At 38.3% G+C, this 20,090-nt stretch overlaps 1 protein-coding gene across 1 annotated transcript in view; it reads right to left on the bottom strand.

The window, feature by feature from the left end:
• Nucleotides 1-20,090, bottom strand: part of EHBP1 (EH domain binding protein 1) — a 228,996-nt gene that overhangs the window by 64,204 nt on the left and 144,702 nt on the right. Inside the window, exons 10-13 of the mRNA XM_035895376.1 lie at nucleotides 15,999-16,177; nucleotides 15,309-15,357; nucleotides 8,341-9,255; nucleotides 6,387-6,530 (exon numbers count right to left, since the gene is read on the bottom strand). Coding sequence (XP_035751269.1) covers nucleotides 6,387-6,530; nucleotides 8,341-9,255; nucleotides 15,309-15,357; nucleotides 15,999-16,177 — 1,287 coding nt within the window. The remainder of the gene's footprint in view (nucleotides 1-6,386; nucleotides 6,531-8,340; nucleotides 9,256-15,308; nucleotides 15,358-15,998; nucleotides 16,178-20,090) is intronic.

Below are 20,090 nucleotides of genomic sequence, written 5' to 3' on the forward strand. Positions count from 1 at the left end.
GTGAGGTACTTCGTATCTGCAAATTCTACTACAAAAGCTGAATATAGTCCCCACTGCTCTTTCAAACCTCTATTTTTTTTTAATATTTAGGCAGCTGTATCTGTCATTCAACTTGAATAAATATGAAAAAATAGCAGAGATAATTAAAACCAAATCTTTGTACAGAAAGCAGGCTAGCAACAGTTGCATTTAAGCACAGCAGCAACATCAGGATTGCTCTCTGAAAAAACACCCCTTCAGTTTATATTAAGTTGGTTTTAAATATTTACTGTACAAATGGAGTCCCTCACAATTTTTACTGTAGTCAACCTCAGAATGCTGCTGTGAAGAAAGTATTACTGTTTTCCTATTTCACAAGAGGAAAAAGATAGAGCGATTCCCTGTTAGGAAGAAAAACAAATCCATTGCCAGATGAGCACTATTTTTCGCGAATTCCATGCTATACGGCATTCTCTGCTAAAGCTATCCACCTTGCAAAAACAAGTTAAAGGAATTTGACACGCAATTTAGAAGATGCCAGAAAGAAAACTACTGAGCACAATCATAATTTTCATCCCACTCTGAATCCTTTTGAACAGAGCCTTGTTGTGGCACCACCTTTTACTTTTACTATACCCTGATATTCAGCCCAGATCTGAGCTCTACCCCGTGGTGTTCAATACTTTGGTTTATTTTCTCTGTAGGCCCATCGACATGTAGCACCATTCTTTTCTCCACAACATTCAAATCTTGCTCTGTAGACAGAATTATTAATTTCTTCAAGGGCTTTTTACAGTGTTCATCACTACGGTATTTAAGTGCCTCAAAAGCATTAATCACATTCCCTTCTCAAAACACCCCGTGGTGGTGTTATTACCCTGTTCTTCGGATGAGAACTGAGACGGAGAGATCCAGCTAAAAGGATATAACACTGGGTGCTCGCTCTGGGAAGCCTATTACCTGGGCTTTTTTCAGTATACTAAGCTTTATGCAGCCCTTGATGTGTTTCAAGCACAGCTCCAGTTGATTTCCCTGACAGACCTGGATGCTCAATACATCTGCAAATCAAGCCTTCACCTCAAATGGCAATCCGGAAAGGAAGGAAACACCATTAATGACCACTTGGAAGAAGTTTGGTACAAAAGACTTAGCAGTACTGATCAGGAACTCTGAGGCAAAGGCAGCATTACATTTAATTCTTTCAAGCACCTTAACTGTGACCTCATCCTTTTGCTCCTTGCAATCCCTGCTTCGTTTGCCGCACACCTTCCAATTTCTGCAACCAAAAGGACAGAGGTCCTCTGGACAAGCAGCCTTCTATATCACCTCAATCCTCTGAGCTAAATGAGACACAATTGCTTTGGGAAAAATAGTATGTGATCACAAGACTGCATCATAATGCATATACACAAAGAAGGTTAATTAAAGTTGCCTGTGCATTTCTTAACTCCTAATTCCATTCACTGTAATCATGCTGACTCCATAACCATAGCCATTTGAGTTTACAGAGTAACAACAGAACATTTCCATTCTTTATGTGGACCAGTCATTAAAGGAGAATAAGGTGAACATTTTGCCACCGGCCTCTGCAGATTTTTGCTGACAGTGGAGTTATGCTGAGATTCAAGAATTATGGATTCCACTCCACATTCTGCAAGTGAGGGTTCCCTGCTGGAAAGACCTTCTGAACAGAGCTGTGACTCCTGAATATTTCCTGCTTGTTGTGGTCCCCTCTAGCCTGCCACTTTGCCAGTTAAGATGCATGGACCAGCTCCAGCCTCCTCGCCTTTCCAACTTCTCATTCCAGCCAAACTGCTGCTTCTAACAACCATCACTACAGGTTGATATTCTACAGCATCTGGTGGGAGCAGATATGTCCCTTCTAGTCCTGTGATATTCATCATGAGAAAAGGTGAGTTAAATAAAAATGACTAAGCTAATAAAAAAGGCTCTCCTGGTTAAAAGCTAAGTGATTACAGCTGCTATACCAGATTGGAAATGACAGAAGCATCTCATAAAAGAATCGCTACATGCACACTTACATCAAGAAAACAAGCAGAAAGGCTGAGCTGTTTATAAATCCACCATAGAGAAAGGGATCTATGAGGGGATCAGTAACTCTGTTCACTGAGCTCTCAAGCTCCACCAGCCTCCGAAAGGCTGCATCAATTTTAAGGACATATCTATGATACTCCCAAACCATAAGCATGTTTTCAAGGAGTTTCTGATCAATGCAGTCCCTTAGACTTCAAATACCTGCCTACAGGCTTACATACCTCCATACAGGATGGCTGGCATGCATGCATACAGGTTGCGATTGAAGGCTTCTGAGAGGCACCAAATGAGCAGACCTAACAGTGAAAAAACTTCTACCATGCTGCAAGTAGGGAAGAAATGGGAGAAAAGAAAAGAGGCTAATATGATAGAAATAGAAGAAGCAAGCAGAGAACAGACAGGACTAAATCAGGTGGATTGAAGAGGAATGGAAGATGATGGGGCAGAAGGCACAGAGGGAAGATGTCTAAGGGAAGAAAGAGTAAAAAGAGCAGGTATTAGGAAAGAAAAGTTAAAAAGGAGAAGAAGGGGAGCTGAAATGGCCAGGGCAGACAGCTGAAATACAGTCTGAGAGAGAGGAAAGAACAAGAAAACACAAAGTGAAGAAGAGGAAGAGGATACAGCTTGGGATGCAATGAGAAATACGTGATTCAGAGGAAAATGGAGTTAACAGGTATACAAGAAAATTCAATGCCTTAATCTTCTGCTCCCACAACCTCATCAATTTCTGAGTTAAAGGGAAAAAAAAAAAAGTCAAGCAAGTGAGAATACTGACATGGGCCTAACCCCAGAGCACAAACGTGAGAAGCTGGAAGCACACTGCAGCAAGAAAGATGCCTCAAGAAAAAGGGGTAAACAGCCAAGAGAATGCACATAATGCACATCTTGGGGGGAAAACAGCCACTGACTCATTTGAGGCCAGTTAGTGGTCAATAAAGAGACACCAGGTTTTGGGGTGGGGGGAGAAAAGCAAGCCCAGAGTACATGACTACTGGAAAAAAAATTACACAATTTTGGTTCTACCAGAGGATGGGTAAGGCTAAAGCTGCAAAAGGTCTAAGGTATTTGCTCTATGCTTAGAGGAGAAACTGGAACAGGTTTTTTTCAAAAAAGACTTTTACCAAAACAAATCAGGTGAGCACGTACAAAGTAACCTGTATTTATAACTATGGAACAGACTTGGAAATTTCCTCCCTTTTGTTGACCTCGAGCAGCAATACAACACCACGAACTGTATATTGTTCTCACTTGTTTACTAAGAAAACAGAGATTCATAGTTCTCATATGACAAATGAGATGTGGTAACAGCAAGGCCTACGAGACAAGATTTTCAAAAGTAGCTAATGACTCCGCAGACTTGGCTTAGCTGAGGTGGCACACTCTGAAAGACTCGGCTGCTTAAAGCTCTTTTTGTGAAGGTATCAAAAAAGGTGCAATTGCAAACTTCAAGACTTACTTTTGAAAGTATTGGCCCTGGACCATCTCTTTGAAGTTTTCTTATTTCAAATTAGACCTTCTTATTTTAAACCATTTTCTTTTGAATCCCTCTCAATCCATCCCAAAAATGAACCTAGTCCAGTTCCTACTACTAAATGCTGATTCTCGTTATCATAATTCTCATTTGGATAACACACTACTACACATTACGGCACACTGACACATACAACATTGCTTTGAGTCAAAGCTCTTATTATTTAAGGTTAACGACCAGGAAACACTGAATAGAAATAAGTCTCTACTATTTTCTAATGATCAAGTAAGCAATGACCTGTAGTAAACTGGCATAACTACATCAAATGGAAAGGTGTCCTCTCCATGAAGATCTAATATGTTAAAGAAAACCAGAAATCAATGTATTTTATCTTATATCTATATATGTTGATGCATACATACATCCCCCATGCTGTTTTTTGGCTGGCATAGAGTTAATTTTCTTCATAGCTAGTATGAGGCTATGTTTTGGATTTGTGCTGACAACAGTGTTGATAACACAGGGATGTTTTAGTTACTGCTGAGCAGGGCTTACACAGAGTCAGGGCCTTTTCTGCTCCTCACCCCACCCCACCAGCGAGGAGGCTGGGGGAGCACAAGAACCCGGGAGGGGGCACACTATTTAATCTTTTCTCTGAACACAGAGTTATTAATTTCTTCCAGAGCATTTCTGTGGCACTCTTCACTGCCATATCTAATAGTTCCCAAATTACATCTCCACAACACCCTTCTGAGCTTTTGTTATTATTATGTTACAGTCAACTCAAGTCAAGAGTGCCCATTGCCTGTTTGCTCAAGAGTGCCCAGGATTTCAGATGGGTCAGGACCATTTGTTGACAGCACAGTTTTCCTTGACTTGGCTATAGCTGGGTGTATTCAAAGCTTCCAGAAATCAGTCCCCACAAATCTTGGGTTGGAAATCAGAAATCAAGGAATCCGCCTCCTTGAGTATGTTGGGTTGAAGGTACCTTCCCAACATTGTAAAGAGCTTTTGATGGAGGCAGCAAGGAACTTTGGGTCTGCAGAGCGGCCCTAAAAGACTGCCCTTTCCTTTCCTGCAGTCCTCCAATTCATTTTTCAGCTTCTGTAACAAATGAAATAGCATCCCATGGGCAATCCAGCTGCCTGAATTATGTAATCCTGATTCTCACCCTGAAAACTCTGTCCCCATCTCCTACCCTTCAGCTGGTTTTCATGGCCTAGACACAGTCTTTATTTTTATCTAACTTCACATTGCTATCTACCTCCTTTCCATCTACCCAGGCCACCTCTCCTCTGCATGCCCGTGGGGTGGCTCCTTTTCCTCCTGTTTGGATTTCATCAGCAGGAGTCTGAGTCTAAAAGAGAAAGTTTTGCTTTCCAATACTATGATCTGCATCAGAATGGGCCCTGATCCTTAGGGGAGCAACAGTAAAAGATGCTCTTGCTGTGCTGTGTCCATACAGACAATTTTTACTGACACCAACTTTTCTGAACTGCAAGGCTCTCTGACAAGGTTGTGCTATTAACACAACTTCAATTGTTTTGAAGAGATTTTTCAAGAGGATGGAACATTCTTCCCATAAGACATTTTTTAGCATGGATAAAACAATGCTTTATCCAACCTAATACAGACAAAACAGCTGAATAGGGTTTTTTGAAGTAAAATATATATATAAATACTACCCTGACGCAGAGAGCTGATGGGGAAAATTTCAGCTCAAACAATGAAATACTAGCAAAGTTGTAAACCCTTTGAAAATAGGAGCTTGTAATAAAAAATGTTGGGCAACTTTAACGACAGTTGTTCCTGCCTGAATAGTTGCCTGTAGTATCCCTCCTCTAATGCTGTTTGCTTTATGAAAAACTCATTAAAAAAACCCCAAAGTTAAATTTATACTAAAATATACTTATCTAGGAAAAACTTAAATACAAAGTAATAAAAAAATTACTTATATATCATTATGTTATCATCATACAAGCAAGACTTGTCTGCATATATGAATGCATTTTTGAAGAAAAAAGAAGTGTCAGTCTGGGGAGAGGAATTGTCAAGGAAAAAAAAGTACAGCACTGTCTTAATTTTTTTGACTGTATGATCCTATTTATGTAAAAAGCAGAATCTGCCCCTCAGGACTAGGCTCTGAAAGATGTGAATCAGTAAAGATTCAAGCCTTTCTCTGTATCATTATTTTTCAGTTACATTTACATTCTCGGTTGCCAGTACAGACTCTAATGTGCAATCGTTAGAATCACAAAACCTGCATTGCAAAGGTTTGCATAAAAATTAATGAGCTTTCATCTCCAGAGAGTATGCATCCTTCCAGGTCACTGTGGAGGCCACTAGAGGTACAACCATGGCTGCTTTGACACTGGAGCTCATTCCTCATCTCCTCCACTTTCCCATCTCACCACATAATCAACTTTGGTGATAAAAAGAAATTGTTCCATCAAGTCTTTTACAAGACTGTCACAAGCAGCTTCATTCACTGCAACAACACTTATGAAGCAGCAAGTAGCTGACATCACAGGCTCATGGAATGCATTTACATTAACTGAAAAAAGAGAAGTAATCAAAAATAGCATAAATTACTTCACTATCACTGAACAACTAACTTTTGTTTTTCGTCCCATTAGAAATTGCAGTGCCAATCAAAGAAGGTGCTCCCAGACCTCTGCGTCCAGCGAAGTCTAAAGCATCTTTCTGTTGGCCATAACAGCAGGAGAAACAAGCTTTAGAAGTGAACTAAAGGTATATGACACATCAGAGCAATTCAGCATGGAAAAGAAACATTCTGCAAGAACATGCCCCCCCACAAAAGCATATGCACATACAATAAATTTTAACTGTATAAGCTGCCATACTGGCCAATATTTCTTACATCATTCAGCTGCTTATTGTGGGCTGGGATGATCGTATTGGTTAGTTGCTTATTCCCTGCCTTTAAAGCTGCATCTCTTCTTGCTTGCTCAAGAAGAACTCTTGCTCGTTCTTTAAGTTCTTCCTGTCTTGACAACATTCGTTGCTTAAAAATAAAGAAATATAATTAGCTGCAAGGCAGCCTTAGGGTACTTAATGTTTATACAGTAGTTAATAGCCAGGAGCCTTCCTATATAATAAAGGTCAGGAGACACATGGTGAGAGAGCATTCTATAGAAATTAAAAGTAAATATGATCAAAATGTAAAATTAAAAGAAAAGTCATAGGCCTTTATAATGTAAATAAGAGTTCTCTCCCCTCCCCTTAAAACTTAATTTCTATCAACATTTAGTGCCTTTAAACTGCAACTGTGGAAGAAAAAATAATTGGCTTCGTGGAAGCTATGTTAAATGTGCTATGTGTTTACTTATTTACTTTAATATGTATGCAAATACAATGCTTCGTTGGCTACTTATATGGGTATCACTCATTTATAACTTAAATTGAACACAAAGATGCTGGGTACAAGGCAAAAAACCTGCAAAAATATCTGTTTCTACTTTATTTATGAATATCCACAAGAAAGTCCTTCCTTCATATACACAACTGATTATATGGCAGAGTAGAAATAACAGAAGGGGGGCTTCTGCATAGGCAACATGAGCAGCTCCCATACATATATACTCCCAAGGCCTGACTTCTTGGTCAAGGTCAACTGTGAAGACGCTGGGAAAACATGCCTCTAGGCCTTTACACGAGGTAGAGCTGGGACAAACGTTGCAGGTTGTGGTCCTGCAACAACCATGTGGAAATTGAGGTGGTGGACTCTAACCATAAATTGAGTATTCAAGGTTAATACTGTGGCTCACATCTGAGATTCTGTTACCGTGTGCAAATGCACAGAAGCTTAACAACAGAGAACTGTCTTTACAGCCATCTCTTCCTTTTGCTTGGCCTATGATGCCTTGCACATGAAAATCTTCGTGTAGAAGACATCCTGTTTCATCCTATTTTATTATTCTGCATGGGCCAAATTGTTCTTTTCTCATCTAGTACACAAAGATGATGATGAAGAGAAACTTCATGAGACCTCACTAATTAAAGGAAGGAAATTAGCTAGCTGTGGAACTAATATTTGGCCACTATCACCCATCCATGGACTGCTTCTCTCACAATAAAATTAATCTTTATGGTGCTTAGTCAGGAGAAAATGTAAAAATATTTGAAGCAATCCACACTACCAAAAGACTGGCTACATTTTTTCTTATCAGAGCTAATGGCACAAAGCTGAACAAAGCCAAAATTCAAGAAAGCTCTTCACAGGGGTAAAATTATAAGTGCGCTTTGGCATTTTGTAAACACGGCTGATAACATTTTTTACACATTTTTGTGACAATACCATTTACTGATAATACCTATCGTTTATATAATATTCAACTTTCATCCTCACAATAAATCTGCAAGGTAGGTGGGCATATCCTTTTTATCTTTGATTTGCAAATATGTTTGGTATATTTTAAGGGTATTCAAAACTTTACATTTTTTGAATATGGATCAATGAATTAATAAGTAATTTTCCAATTTCTGCTTCGGCATGCAATACTCAGAAGAAAGGTGGCAAAAGCTTTGAAACCATCTTCTTTGAGCTGGTTGAGAATATAACATTACTTCCTTTAATTGGAGAGAGATTGGAAAGATTAACAGTAGGACAATTCCTATAAACGAATTTTTCATGTAATGGCTCTTTTTCAGCATCACTTACTTTCAGTCAGAGTATTTATTGCCCAACAATAAAAATACAGTGCCCACCTTGCCATTTATACTAAAGGTATGGTGTAAATTACAAATATGGAGAAAGAACTTGAAGAGCATCTCCATCATGACTCACAGGCATACGGAAAGTTTAAACATCTTACCTGGGCTGTTTTTGCAGTTTGATCTGCATGATTTAAAGCCATTCTGGCATCATTGTCAGAATCAGATTCTGTTTGCCTCGGAGAAGCATGCGGTTTCTTTGCAAGATCCATATCCTTATTATAGGAGTATCCAACTTTAGAAGTAGGAGATAAACTTGGCTTTGTGACAGGTGAACCAGGATCTGCTCTTATGCTCTCTGTGGATCCTATATGCCCCAGCTTTTCTTGCTCTGAGAAACCAATGGTACTGTCTGAGCTCTGGTGTCTCTTCTTGTTGTTATCTTCACAAGCAACTGTGGGAGACACATCCTCTTTTTGATCACTGATATGTGCCAAGTCACTCAAGTCTAAAGTGTCAGCTATCAGCAATTTCTTCCTTCCCAACGTAGGCTGCGTTTGTGTTGTATCTGTACTGGTGCACTTGCCAACGTCTTCAGATGCAGAAGTCCTTCCAGAGCTCTGCTGGGATTTTTGTGGATCTGTGTCACTTCGAGTCCTGCGAGAAGAAGGGGAAGCTGTGCTTGGGCTTAAATGATCATCGGGAGTCTGATGCTCGCTCTCAGATTCACCAACACCACTGTCGTTTACAAACACAGAGTCATCCTGAGAAGCAAAGTCTGCCAAAGCACTGTCTGGTGGACGCAGCTCAGGCTCCCGGTTCAGGTCGTTCAGCTCTGCGTAGAATTTTTCCTGGTCAACAGAACTGTTTGTGTCCGTTTCATAGTTACCCACTTTATATGTGCTTTTACTACTGTTCTCCTCTATTTGAACCACGTTTAATTCTTGGCCACAGAAATGTGCCCTTATTTGATAGAGATAGGTCATAACAGTCAGTTTGTCAGGTATCGCTAATAAAACCATGTCAGAAGGTTCCAGCAATCGTGATATTCCTAAACTGGCAAACCCATCGTATGCCTTTAAAAACAGACAAAATAAAGATTACAATGCAGCAATTTCTTACATATCACAACATTTCAAGAATGCAAGATATGCCTAAAACATATCCAGTATTAGAGTATGGGTTCAACTCTATTACTTATTATTGGCTTCATTACAGTAGTACAGTAGTTACTACTTTTTGTTGTACAATCCAATCCGAACTCATAGATTTTTCCCAATGGCTTCTAGATATCTCCCAGGGTATCTTTATAGCAATGCAGATCGAGAGAATATGACCAGTAAAGACACTCAAATGGCATTGTTTTAAATATTTTTAACATACTACCATACTATAAACAAAATCTTTGGTTACTCACAATGATGCCACTTTCATGAGTAACAAGATGTTCATGAAACTGCAGCTCAAAAGCCCTTCTGTTTGCACTAAAAAAACCTACCAATATCTTAAATGGTTCTCACTCAAGTAGCAGGAAACAAGCAAATAAAAAAAGTGTAGGAGTTGGACCAGAAAAAAGCAACTAAGGATGGCTTTTTAAGATAAGGAACAGAGATATAAGAAACATGACACTAATCCATCTTGGGCTTTATCACTGGTGATCAACCTTCTCCCTTCCTACTGGTCATGCAATTGCAGCGATTTGTGTTGATGAAAAACTATATCCAGATAGCCAAAAAGAACATCACCAAAGATTACTTGATAGAAAACATAAATCATATTAATCCAGCAAACAAATACTTTTAAAAACATTTGTCAATGTTAAATTTATATGAGTAACAGAGTGAATTTCATTCTCACTTCACCTTAGTTTCTAAAAGCTAAACAGTGTGCAAGCCTCCACTTTGTGAGGCCACATTCTCTTCTTTCTGTTAGCCCTTTAAGTGAGTGGGCTTGGTGCATCAGGTTTTTCTAGTTTTGAAGAATTAAAGCCGTTTCTCAATTTACAATTAATTATTACTATCCTGGATTAAGCCTGGAAGACAATATTGTATTTCAAGGAAGCCTTTAAAAAGGCCTCCTGTTAGTGTAGATGCACTCCATTAAAGCACTCGGACTTCTCCACCCCCAGTAATTCTGCAGCTCCATTTCACCCTCTTCTGAAGGGTCTAAAATGTTCACAGTTGTTCCTACACTATTTTGAACAAAAACAGATGCTAAATTTAAGACATGGATGAGAACCTGTCCTTTCAGAAGGGAACACTAACACACATCACTGGCTTCAACTCTACCCCAGTTTTACACTATTTCCTTAATTTATACAGCTTTAGAAGGGTGGAAGAACAAAAGAAAAGAGAAATAAATTATTATTTATTTTATCCTCTTGCTTTTCATAGTAGTAAAGGTTCAACGACGATTTAGAACGTGGGTCTGGCCTGGCTGTCTCCTGGCAGAGCCGGTTATTTTACTTGCTTTGAGAAAAGGAGGCCTCTCATTCCCATTGCAATGTGCTGGAGTCCTTCCCTACTCGAGAGTCAAGTACTTTTCATTTCAGCTGTTTTTCAAACTCTGCTTCTGAGAGCAGAAATTTATCTTCCTGAAATTTTGTATGCTTCCCCTCATGCTCAGATGTAACTCGCCAATGCATTTTTGGTGCAGTAATTTTTATATCTCTATAACAAATGATTCAGAGAGTTTATGTAGACATAGAAATTATCTGAATTTTTAAGTCCTTCTGGCTCTCCCTGTGCAAAATGATTTGGCCTAAAATTGTTGCTGGTCTTTGTGGGGTATAATTTCTTGGGAAGGTTTATTTGAGAGATTGTTACGCCATTTATAAAAGCAGACCTGTGCTTAGATATAGGAGTAGCAATGGAAAACATTAATGTTGTATTTGTCGATACAAAGCTCCGGATGGAGCAGAATAGCAGGAAAATGATGGGTGGGATGGAGTGGAAAGAACCTGGATGGCAGAAAAGGGACAGCTGCCATTTACCTGGTCTTGGGACACAGAGCTGGAGGAGCAGGACCAGGTTGGATACAGAGGAGAGGGAGACAAGAGACCTGGAACCGAACAGACATGAGGAGCACAGAAAAAGGAGAGCAGAGCAGGGATTTGGGAGGGCAGCCCAAGCCATGGCAAGTACCGGAATGATGAATGCTCATACGCCAGCAGAAAATAGGCTGGGTATGAAAGCATAGCAAGCCAGCTGTGCTGTCCCACGGACCAAACGTAACACCAGGATTTGTTTTTATGAAGTGGGTCAGTGCTGATTCAGTGGCATAAATAACCTGTTACCCCACACTGAAGGTAGTGGGAGTTACCATCTGAAGAATGAAAGGACCCAAGGACAGGCTTAGCAGTCCATGGCAGCCAAAGTCCACAGACATGACTTGACCCGAACTCTTTCATACTCTTAATTTCTTATTTATATGCTAATAAAACTAAATCCTAGGAATATCTCCCAGGGTCTGTAAAATGAAGGTAGGGACAGTGTTTCAGAGTTGTTAGGAAAGGCACTTGCCTAGAATGGGTAACGCTACAGCAGAAGGACTGAATTTGGAACTATGGATATTCTTGATACAGCTGCAATCAGTTTTTACTGTCTGCTCGGTTCTTCTAGTCATGCTTGGGACTAAACATAATAGTTTTCCACTGATGCCAGATACTTATTTCCTATGCCCTCTTCTTCTCATTCTGGACAATACGCATTCTTGTTTTTCTGCTTTTAAAGTGCACTGGATATCTAGAGTGTCATGCAAATGTTTTACAGCCATTAGTTCTATAAGTAGCAATCATGTTCTGTACGTGTCCATATAGCAGCATGTAATGCATTCTCCCTGTTAGAAAAGCTGCACACTTCTTGATATTCCAGTATATTTATAAATGCCTAGTGTTTCTAACTAGTTTGTAACACGGTATCAGCAGGGTAAATTTTCCAGGTCAAATTTCTTTTTGTTAAACAGAGGCATAACTAAGCCTTGAGTTTGCAAATGTTTATATGCATGTTTATCTATGCTCCTGCATGATCCTACCAAGATCAACAAGCGACTCCTACACACACAATTAAATGCGTGCTTACGATTTTATGGAATCAAATAGTAGAAGCGAGCATGAATACCTGTTATAAAAATGTCTGCCAGCTTACAGGTAAGGAATTTTTTCCATTTTTACTCAATGCTACCCCTTTAATTCTGAATTGTTTTGTTTAAATGTATATTTTAAAAGTATTCCTTTCTTGCAATATGGAATATTTTTCAGGACAATCACTTGAGTTCAAATGTATTGAGCAATTTAGTAGAAATGGTCAAAAACTGGGAAAAAAAAGCAAAAAAAAAAGGCATCACAAAAATTTAAAGTACCAATTGAACATCCAGAAGATATATTACTATTTCCAAACAATAATCCCTCAAATGAAACAAGCTTCTCCAAACAATTAAGTAATTAAAACCAGAAGTTCATTAGTAGAACCATACTGTTGTGCCCTTCCACTTTTCACCCTTTTATCCCCTCCAAGCTCCAGCCAAGTGTAGTTTACTAGCTTACATTTTTAAAGTGCAGGACATGTTATTAGCAATATTAAAAACTTCTGTTCTTGATAAAGGACTATACTGCCAGTGTGCTATAATTTTAACACATTTTTCATTATTATTTACTTATAATCTAGTGGACATAGTAAATAAAATTAGTTGGTTAATGTTATTGGAAAGGCTATATGGATAGTTAGATATATATGACATTTAAGTAGAACCACAACTCTTTTGATCAGCTGGGAAAGCATCCCTGTAATATTTTTAATTTTCTCAGACATAATCCTGGTTTCTCTTTTGTTTCTCACAGAAATTTGAATTTGCAATGAGGACAATGCACCAAAAATATAATTCAGTTCTGACTGATGTTAATGTAATCTGGAGCAGTTGTTTGGGGGTATTTTGGTTGGGTTTTTTTTTTAGAGAGATAATTATAATGTGGAAATTACAATATGTACATACACACACACGTATGTATATTCAGGACACTAAACCTATTTAGCTATCTCCCGATGAAGTTTTTTCTTTTTTAATTTACTGACAAGCTGATTGACAGACATCAGTTGGGATCCATCAGCACAAGCACCACAGGCAGTATTCCAACCATTTCCCAGCTATGTAACACACTGACATATTGGCCAAGATCAGATGTCACAGGTAAATACCCTTTTTTATTCAGCATCAGTGGCAGCACCCATTTGGCAAATGACTAGTGTGTGTTATAAAGAAACTCCAATGATGTGCTTTTTGTAACAGTGCATTTCAATGTGTAATTATACACAGTAATTGCACTGAAATAGTTGTCTCTTAAGATTTCTTCTTTTTTTATTAAAATACAAACAAGGTCACACACTTCTAAAAGATATACTCTTATGGGTTAATCTTTAATCTATGGTCACAGTCACCCCTTACCTCATTTCTTGGGGAGGGATGGGGAGGAGGGGGGAGGAAGAGATGCTTCAGACAAAGAAAATTGTCCTATTCATCCATAGATGTTATTTTAATTGGTTAGGAGGAATCATTGTCAAATGTGTTACATATCTGCATGGAATTTATAGGCAGCCATTGTTGCCAGTGCTCTATTCACTCCAACCAAGGGCACGCAGGGTTATCAGGCAGAACTGTGTGAGACCAGGAAATAAATCTGCAGGAAGCAACTCAGATACTCAATGTAGCTGTCAGGCAAAGGCTTGCAAAGTGATGAAAGAAAAAAACTGCACAATAACAACAATCATTACTCCCTCAGTCCTGGGAACTATATCCTGTTAGAGAGACGAGCTAAAAAAGTTCACTATTTACCATCACAGTTTCATAAAGAAAAGATGACTTATTGTACTGCTAAGTTTTTTAATTAATAATCTATTCTTTCTTTTTTATAATATGGCTTAATTAGCCCAGACACTCAACAAAACTTGTACAAAAACATATGGCCACAGAAAACACTCTGATGTCATGGATAATCCACTTAGGTTATCATAAGACCCTGTATTATTATGAACAGATATCATTGACCAAATCACTCATTACCTAACAGCAGCTCAGAGATATTTTGTTATTTATAATACTTAAGTACTCTTTTTAAAAACAAGTAACTCCCTGGCTAGCATATAAGTGTGCAGGTACATTAAAATATAATTACCCTAAAACACAAATTAATAAAGTGCTTTCAGAAACTCCACGTATCTATAATCTAATACTCTTTAGTTGTATTTGCTATGTAATATTGAATCTAATTAATTTATTCAAAGTGTATTTCTATACCTTCATCCCAGTTCAATTTAGTGGTTTTAAAGTAGTATAAAAATAAAATCGCAACATTGAGAAGGCAGCTACTTAAAAGGAATTTTCAGACGATCTTCAGGAACAATTCTATTATTGGTGATTCACATGAAAATTATCATTTCTAAACATGTTCCCAGCACTCAACTGAAGTTTGTAACATGTCTAAAATAGTGAGCAGAAATAAAAAGTGTTCTGGTGATTCCCAAACTGAGATCCTGTATCTTCCAGAGCAACTTTTCACAACTTTGCATCAAAAAGGTACAAAGAGTGGTTTAAAACATCTGCTCAGCACAATGCTATAAACTATTTTGCTAATATTTTGGTTTACTTGCAAAGTATTGTCTCAACACAGATGCGCAGTATAAAAGTAGGCGTAAAATTTCATCTTTAAAAATATAAAAATCACCATCGAAGCAACATCAACTGCAACCGACGCACGGAGCCCCGTTAAAGCAACAAAAAGAAGTCTTGCGTACGCAAACCGAAAGCAGTTACTCTTTTCATTTTTTTTAATTAAGTGGCTGATTAGAAAAATGAGAGGAGTGATCACAGAAGGCTGGCCAGCCCTTTCCTCCACTTTCACAGTTAATGTAGGCCATACAAATATTAAATTCTAATGCCAGCCTTGCACTTGTTGTGAATGTTAAAGACCATGACAAACTAGAGTCAATAATGCATCCGATTTGAACTGCGGGAGGTTGAATACCTTCTGTGAGCTGCAGTTATGACCTTACAAAACAACCACACTTTCCCAAAATTAATAAAAACCTGCAGTGAAGCCAAAATTGAAGCTATGTCTTTTTTTCCTGGCAGTTCTTACCTTTTTGTTGTTCTCTTTAATATCTTGAGGATTCAGGAACTTGTAGTCACTGAGGGGGAAAATGGCACAGTGGGTATGTACAGTATTTGATAAAAGCAGCAGTTTTAAAACAAACTGAATCTAAAAATTTGACATACAATAATATCATACAGTAACTAGCAATTTCACAGCAATTCAATCAACAAAACTAATAGTGTGGAAAATTAAAGGAATAAATAAATAAATAAATAAACAAACACCGATTACATGTTTCATTGCCTGAAGCTTTCCATCTAAAAAAGAAGTTAAGGCAGGGACTAGAGGCCGGCCTTGACAACCAAATTTACCAGGAGGTAATCCGTCCTTGTCAGCATACAAAGAGCTACAGGCTTATTCCTCTCATCTCATTTCAACACCGGCACAATTTTCATAATCATCTTGAAGTCAGTTCTTTGTATAAGATTAAGAAGAAGAAAAACAAATCACAGAGAGGGGAGAAACAACTGTTTATGCAACAAGGGAGAGCAAAGAGGTCATAAAGTTTGAGCATTCATAAATCTGTTTTCTTAGAAAGGATGGTTCCCTGCTTGAAAGAAAAGGGTGAAAACAGTTCAACACCTGAAACAAACAGGGATTTGATTTTTACATAAAGTAAAATGTTGCATATTTCTAGGAGAGTTAGCTTACACAGACAGAAAGCATACAACTTACATTAGGTCTGGTCTAAAGTGATGTAATATTGCACAAAAGGATAAACCGTTTCTCCACGATGTAGTAAAATTGGTGATTTTCACTCCCCTATAGTTTTTTGTAACTTCTTTGCACCACACAAGCAGTGACTGACTAGCATTTGGCTTTCTCCCCAAAACAGGACTTGGTATTGGGCTTGGCTGTGAAAAAAAAAAAGAACAGAAAAAAGAGAAGATGATAAAAGAATTTAATGGAAGATGAGAATTAACATTAATTGACCTAACTGGATGATCTGTATCCTTTGATGTGAGTTTAGGTTCTTCACAGCTGTCAGTTTACAATGACTGTAACTTGCAAAAGACACAAATCGCAAGTTATTATCTCCACTCGTCGCCCTTGGCACTTGTCTCCAAAGGATATAGATATACAGGATTCCAGATCTACATAGGAGAACAGGCCAAGAATTGTGCCAGTGGAAACACTGCTGAAATACTTAAGGCATTGTCCTGCACAGCCCGTGATACACACCCTTGAAAAGATTTCCCAAAACGCAGCCATGGAAAAGCAGCCCCACAAGCCCTTTCGCTTTTAATGAAGATAACAGTGTGACTGGATCAAAAGCCAGGCATAGTAGAGGCAGAGTTTACCACAAGTTGCAATCTACTATTGCGGTGTGGGGATCAAAGTCGCTGCATCTGCAACATGATTAATGCATTCCTCATACAGGCTCCAGTGAAAAGTTTTTGGCTGTGCTCTTCCTGTTTAAGCACGCGATTGCATAAAGGTAATTACAGGACGGTGTTTCTAAACAGCCACTTCCAACTATACCCAAGGAGCCTCCTCTTCCAAGCTTTAGTTTTTCTACGTGGAAAGGGAATTTCGGCCATAAATCGTTATCAGAGGGTCGTTTCTAACAAACATCATTAGCTAATAATGACCATTTCCCAAAAGGGTACTTTGACACTTTTAGTAACACTTTTGTTAGCACAAACCAAGAATTAAAATGGCATAAAATATTTCAGGCATTTGTCATTTGTCAGGCTGTCTGCTGTTTCTCAAATTCAGCAGAGAACGTATGGATTGCAGCTGACGTTTTCAAGAAATAGGCACTCATTTAACCAGAAAAATATTGTCGCTTTAAAAACTTAAGTCATAATTGAACAGACAGAACTTGACTGACATAAATCCAAAGTCTGAATTATAGGGGAAAAACTGAGCCCACTTATTTTTTCAATGTAATATAATTAAAAGCATATATACAAACATGCTGTTTATGCACCTTATAGCTAGAGAATTCCCAAATTAAGATAAAAATAGAGCAAGTAATTTACTATATCACAGCCACTTAAGTTTAACAAGTAAATCCTTTTGGCTGTATTACCTATTTGTGAAAGACCAACGATGCCCCCACTTGACTAAAGTATGTCAGTGCTAAGCAATTAGCTGCTTGCTACCAACTGATTTATGGTTTCACCGCTTCTGAGTAAGAAAATGTACAGAAACAGGAAAGTAATTTTTCATTTACTGTGACAGTCAGCCCTAAAAAGTTGTTTTATAAACACACCTGCCTCATCATCAGATAGAAGCACTGCCAACTCATTTAGAAAGTCCAAAATGTATACCTTGCTGAGATTTTTTTTAAATACCAGATCATATGTACAAACTAACTTGTTAAAAAGTGTATTGCTTTTTTTTAATCCTGTCAACAATTGAAATCAGCATGAACAAATCTGTTAACGATGAGACAAATATCTCTAAATACACTGAATTAACGTCTTAGCAGGGATATACAAAATAGAGATGAAAAAGCAGCAATAAGTGATAAACTTTCTGCACCAGGCATGATTTTAACCAGAGAAACAAATATTGCTTAGAAGCTGTCAGACATTTACTCCAGATTCAGTGATGTAAGATCAGGTTTTTCTCCTGTTTTTTTACAACTTGAGGCAAAACCCACTGACTCACTAACCACTGACCCCAAATTTAAAGTATTACATTACTTAAAATATATTTTCTATCTAAATTATATATATGGAGATAACACCCCTGGAGAAAATAATTAAAATAGCACTATCAAGATGTGGAAAAATGACAGATTTTTAAAGCACAGAGTTACTTCTTCAAACCAGAGCACTACCTACCAGATATATTAAATGTCAACTATAAAGTCTTAATACTTGTTGCTGAAACTCTCTACAGAAATTTTAAATGTTCTAGTCACCACCTAAATACTTTCTGGTTAACGCTGAAATGGCCTTATGCAATATTACCATTAAAATGCCTTAATTACACATCTAACAAACTGAAGATGCAGCTGATTTTAAAACTAGGCTTTAAAAAAGGACATCCAAAGCTATTAAATCAATAAATTTAGCATAATTTTGCATTTTATTTACAAATTATCGATTTTTTAAAATCCAGATTACAATTCCTTGGAAATCTGTACTTAAGTTGGAGCTTTTTTTCCATGTTTGTCCTTCCATTTACTTTGGATTTTCTAGAAGTATTTTATCCAGAATATGCAAGATTTAGGACGTGCATAATGTACTTACACAGTTTTGTCTTCTCTAGCTGATAAAGCAAAAGTCATATACAGTTTTCTTACCAGGCTTAGTACTCCAAGTACTTCAGATAAAGGTGAAGTTAATGTTATGATATAGTTATGCTCTTATTCACCATGAGTCAAAGCTCTCATTATTTAATCTACGATAAAAGCATCCAACTCAAGACACACTGGAGATATATGAGTAATGGCAGAACCACACATAGGCACTTGACATCCCTTCAGAAGGGTTAGTTTTGATTTTTTTGTGAATCATCATTACAAAAAACATTTTCTTTCAATACCTGTATGTTATACATATTAGTTACAGGTTCAGTGCAAACACAATTACTACCAAGTGCCTATTTCTGGCATATATTTGCTCTACAAGATTGGTAGGAACTCATCAAATGAAATGAAAACTTAATTAGCTTTTTCTTTCATAATTATTTTAAGCACTGACTACACAATTCTTCTAAACTGCACGACAGTCATGACTTGGCTTTTTGAGTTCAAAAGCCAGAATTCCTGAGAACTCATTTGGAATTGCCACTAAAAAGCATGAGATATCCACAACAGATTGCCAGATCTGCTCACTGGTCAACAGGTTACTGAATCTAACACAACTGATTTTTATCCAGCTGTGGATTAACTGCACAGCAAGTACAGAGGTTCCAGAGCTGGTCCCTCACATGCCAGCCCAGATCTAGATGCAGCATCATCTGGGTGGATTTATCAGCTGGAGTCAGCACTAGCTTCAGGGTATCTTTGTTTCACAGTCAACAGAAGCACTGAAGCCTCTTTATTCTTCTTTTACATGCTCTGGAAGCTTAATTAATACATTTTATAGTGTATGCATTTTTCCTCTTGGAAGATTATCCCGTCAGACCATTACGTTAACAAGAGGACAACAGCTTTAAATATTAGGCTGCATCCCTACATTTCAAAGTGTTTAAAGAATTTTTTTGTGGCTCTCAGGAATGCAGCATGATGCGCACTGATGGTTCACAAAGTGAAGGTTGAGCTGCATCTCTGACACACACGGGCCAAACCAAGAAACTGGTGATGGGAACATGGGGCTATGAACCAAGCCCTTGTATGAGACACGGGGGACAGCCAGAGCGAAGATCGTAGGGGCTCAGTCTGAGCCGCTCTCAAGAACTTGCTGACAGGTTGCATGTGGGTAAAGAGTTTAAAGAGCGCAAGAGATGGTGTTGAAGGCTGGAAGAGAAAGATGCTGTCCTGGTTTTGGCTGGGATAGAGTTAATTTTCTTCATAGTAGCTAGCACAGTGCTGTGCTTTGGATTTAGTACTACAAGAATGTTGATAACACACTGATGTTTTTAGTTGTTGCCAAGTAGTGCTCAGACTACTCAAGGACTTTTTGAGCTTCTCCTGCTCGGCCAGGTGCATAACAAGCTGGGAGTACAGCACAGCTAGGACAGCTAACCCAAACTGTCCAAAGAGCTATTCCATACCATAGAACGTCATGCTCGGGGGGGTTAGTCGGTTGCGGGCAGAGCGATCACAGCTCGGGGAGGGATCGCTGCTTGGGGCGGGGTGGGGCACGG

This window comes from Egretta garzetta, unplaced genomic scaffold (assembly GCF_000687185.1).
Source record: "Egretta garzetta isolate BGI_Z169 unplaced genomic scaffold, ASM68718v1 scaffold360, whole genome shotgun sequence".
NCBI classification, from domain to species: Eukaryota; Metazoa; Chordata; class Aves; order Pelecaniformes; family Ardeidae; genus Egretta; species Egretta garzetta.